This window comes from Helobdella robusta (genome assembly GCF_000326865.2).
Source record: "Helobdella robusta unplaced genomic scaffold HELROscaffold_12, whole genome shotgun sequence".
Taxonomy (NCBI): Eukaryota; Metazoa; Annelida; class Clitellata; order Rhynchobdellida; family Glossiphoniidae; genus Helobdella; species Helobdella robusta.
This window is the reverse complement of record NW_008703664.1, coordinates 961,754-965,681: the sequence shown is the minus strand read 5'-3', so window position 1 is coordinate 965,681 and position 3,928 is coordinate 961,754. Positions and strand designations below refer to the sequence as shown.

The 3,928-nt window shown below is 30.5% G+C and overlaps 1 protein-coding gene across 1 annotated transcript; it reads right to left on the bottom strand.

Annotated features, from left to right (window-relative positions):
• Positions 1-252: 252 nt before the first annotated feature.
• Positions 253-3,102, bottom strand: HELRODRAFT_167749 (hypothetical protein; the record flags this gene model as incomplete). Its single annotated transcript, XM_009013490.1, has 2 exons — positions 253-2,588; positions 3,075-3,102. The coding sequence occupies 2 exons, from the start codon at positions 3,100-3,102 to the stop codon at positions 253-255; spliced, it is 2,364 nt and encodes a 787-aa protein (XP_009011738.1).
• Between the last annotated feature and the right edge of the window lie 826 nt (positions 3,103-3,928).

Here is a 3,928-nt window from a genome sequence, read left to right as displayed (position 1 = left end):
CATAAATAAATCACAAAATTTCGTTAAAATCTGTATTGAATTTTTGGAGCTATCGGAGCTCAAAATGTCAAAAAAATGAAAAACTTCTTTTGTTTGGCGCCATTTTTAACTATGAAGAACCAAACGTTTTTTAATTTTTAAAATTTGTTTATATAGTGCTCTTATAGCTTAACAACATATCAAAAAATAAAATTGGCGTTTGCTTTCTTTGAAAAATAAAACAACTTCAAAAACAGGCAAAACAAATTTTTTTCAAGTGTCAATTTTTTTTATTTTTTTCAATTTAAAATTATTATACAACGTGCTAATGTGTTCAAAAACAGTTTCAGGAAGAGTTATGTAAATTTTTCCAACATAAGAAATGTTATCATCAGGTATAAGAATCAAAATATGTTTAAATGGTACATAGCAAATATCTACATTTTTAGGCCAATAAAAAATATTTTCTTTAAATTTCTTCAGACAGTTAACTTTTAAATCATCATTTTTATCATCTCTTTCTATAATGTTTCCTAAATACCATTTCTTATCATAGACCAAAGCTACAAATCGACCCGGCTCGTAATCATCATTGTTGTCTTCACTTTCATTTTTATTAAAATTGTATCCAAATAAATCCGAAGACAAACGTTTCATCAAAAGTTGATCATTTTTGTCTGGAATAAATGAGTGATGACTTCGACAACCCTTTATTTTATCTGCTGACCTAAATCTTTTTTCAAGCATTCCTAGCAGATCTTTAATTTGTTTTTTGTCTACCCAAAAAAATTTAATACCATTTATTTTCGCATCAGCGTATGTGTAAAAATCTCTGGCGTTCAATATCTGATCTTTTGTTGATGCCTGCAAACTTGCTCTTGCAACCAATCTTTTTGTTGTCCCTCCAATTCCATCGCAAGGACTTTTTCCATGAGAAGTTGCAAAAAAGTGCCATTCTGCTTTTAATCCAAAATCCTCTTTATGATGAATTAAATTAGAAAAATTTTTGTAATTTTTGTATTGACTTACCGCACCATCAGAAAAATATTTAATTAAAGTAACGTTTTTCAGGTTTTGTTTTACATAGTTAATTAAATGTTTTTGAAAAGCATAAACAGCGGAAACATTGTGATCGAGACAGTCGCTAATCATGCAAACGCTTTTGACAGATAAGTTTTCATCGTCTCTGTAATAAAGAACAATTGGGTGAAGAGTAACTTGCGTGTTGCTCCAATGATGACTCTGGATTGCATCCTGTATTATCACCGAATAATTTTCAGCAAAATCCATTAAAGCAATACACTCCGAATTTTTTAAATTTTCTTTAGAATCGCTAAGATATTTCGATTGTTCTTTGCTTATGTAATGATGCGATGACAACTCGTCAAGTTTTTGCGAAAATCTTTCAATGAAACTGTCAACTGTATCCTGTACGGAAATCAATGAACTGCGATTATCATCATGGGACCATTGATAAAAACTGATTGTGTTGTCAATTGAAATTCCAGCTTCTTCGAAAATCGCTCTTAAGTTATTTTCGACGCTCAGTTTTCCTGGGCATTCCTCACATCTGTGTAACATACATTCTCTTGAATTTATATTGCACACTAATTTTTCCAGCCAAAATTTGTAGCAATGATTTAATGGCACACTTTCAAGCATAAGTTTGATATTTTGATGATATTCACAGATGCACACTCGATGTGCTCCAGGCGATGAAACAGTTACACACCATGGTGGACGCAGTTTGAAAAAAGTTGAAAAACCAATTTTTAAATTCTTTTGTTTAACGAATTCAAAATAAATTTCTTTAATATTTGCAAGTAAAATTTTTTTCTGATGGTATACTTTTTGCTGACCTTCTGTAACAGTGACAAAATCTTTCTTTCCAGGGCAGCAGATAGAAATTTCTTGTTGATTGTAGAAATCGATTACAGATTGTGTTGTGTGCTCGTCAATAGTTTTACCTTTTTTCTTATGTGGTAGTGATAAAATGCCTGATTCTCTTTTCAATTTCCTACTTTTAATAACAAGATGTTTTGAACATGAAAAAAATGAAGCAGTTCTTGAGAGGGTCCATGATGGTGGGACTAGAGTTAAAATTTGTTGTCTGTGACGATAATCGCTTGAAAAAAATTTTACTTTTAATTCCTCCATAATATTTTTGAAACCATCGCAATGTTTACAATTCAAAACTTTTTTTGGTGTTTGAAAAATATTTTTATCCTTTTCAACCAACCTGGCTGATTTTTTGCATAACAACTCTACTGCATTGCGAACTTTTTTCTTCATGTACGGTACTTTGTTACTTGAGCTTATTTTTCTTATTCTTAAAGGTGAACAGCCGGCAGCCAAAAATATTTGATTCAACGACTCGCCGGTTACGACATTTTCAGATGATGAAGACGAGGATGGCGGTGCGGGTGGTGGTTGTGAAGTTGAATTTGATGGAGATAGTTTGCCTATTTTCATTCGACAAGAAATGCAAAACATTTCTCCTGGTTTTACATTATGAGATGATTTTATTGCAAGCGCCTCTGTTGCTTTTCGAAGACTTTTTCTACAAGGTTTTCGATGTTGTTTGAAGGGATCACAACATTTACGAACGTCTAGATATAAATTAAAGGTATATTGCATCATCAAAATAATTAATAGAACAATTGTATTATGTTAAGCGATAATTGTAAATATTCATAAAAACATAAAATCATTATTCTTACCGATTTTTCCCATTTTGAATTAAAAGGCGATAAAATAGTTTTGAATTGATCCAAAAATTTCTTACAAATTTTTAACATCGGTTGTGTATACAGCATGCAAAAGGCCTGACGATACAAATGAAGACAAGACAACGATGTGCTGAATAAATATCCTCATAGCCAAATAAAAATAAGCATAATTTATGATTACTTGTTAAAGTAATTCATATGAATAGACTGTTATAGGTAATGTATAACTGCCATCAAAGGACGTAATAGCAAAGTAGGTGAGGAGGCTGAAGGATGAAGGAGTCAGCATCTCATTATAATAGTCTTACAGGCGAAGCTGTTGGCCATAACAAAGCAAAAGTGTCATATTACATCTAACTAACTAACTTTGTGCATCATAGCAAAGAGTGTTCATGATAATAGTTTCGAAACGGTCGTTTGCCTCATGCTTATCTTATAATGCGAAAAGGAGAAATATAATATATTTTGAAGTTGTTTTATTTTTCAAAGAAAGCAAACGCCAATTTTATTTTTTGATATGTTGTTAAGCTATAAAAGCACTATATAAACAAATTTTAAAAATTAAAAAACGTTTGGTTCTTCATAGTTAAAAATGGCGCCAAACAAAAGAAGTTTTTCATTTTTTTGACATTTTGAGCTCCGATAGCTCCAAAAATTCAATACAGATTTTAACGAAATTTTGTGATTTATTTATGACTATAAGGTACTTCTAAAATAACAAAAAATATTTATTTATTTTGCGATAGATTTTGAGCTACGCTGTTTTGAAATCGGTGAAATTTTCAAAAAATTCATTTTTTTCTAGATTTTTTGTTCAAAATTTCTTTTGATTCGAAACAATAACATTTATTTTTTTTGTTATTACATTGTTTCACTGATATGCACAAAAAATTTCATCAAGATATGTTGGCTAGTTCAAGAGATATAGCGTTCTACATAGGTACAAGTTTTGAAAAAAATCGCTCAAAAATTTGGGGATGCTGTCACAAAAATCTTCATAACTTGAAAAATAATTGAAATTTTTTTATAAAAATTTTATTTTGTCGATGAAATACATTGAGGTACTTACTGTTCAAATTTTAAAAAAATCGGAGATGGTCGGGCGTGGACTTTTTTTAAATGGTTCAAGTTGACGGAGAATGACCCGTGTGTATGTGAATTAATTTTGTCCATGTTTATTTTCGGGTACAAATGTTGATATTACTTACACATTAGAGATT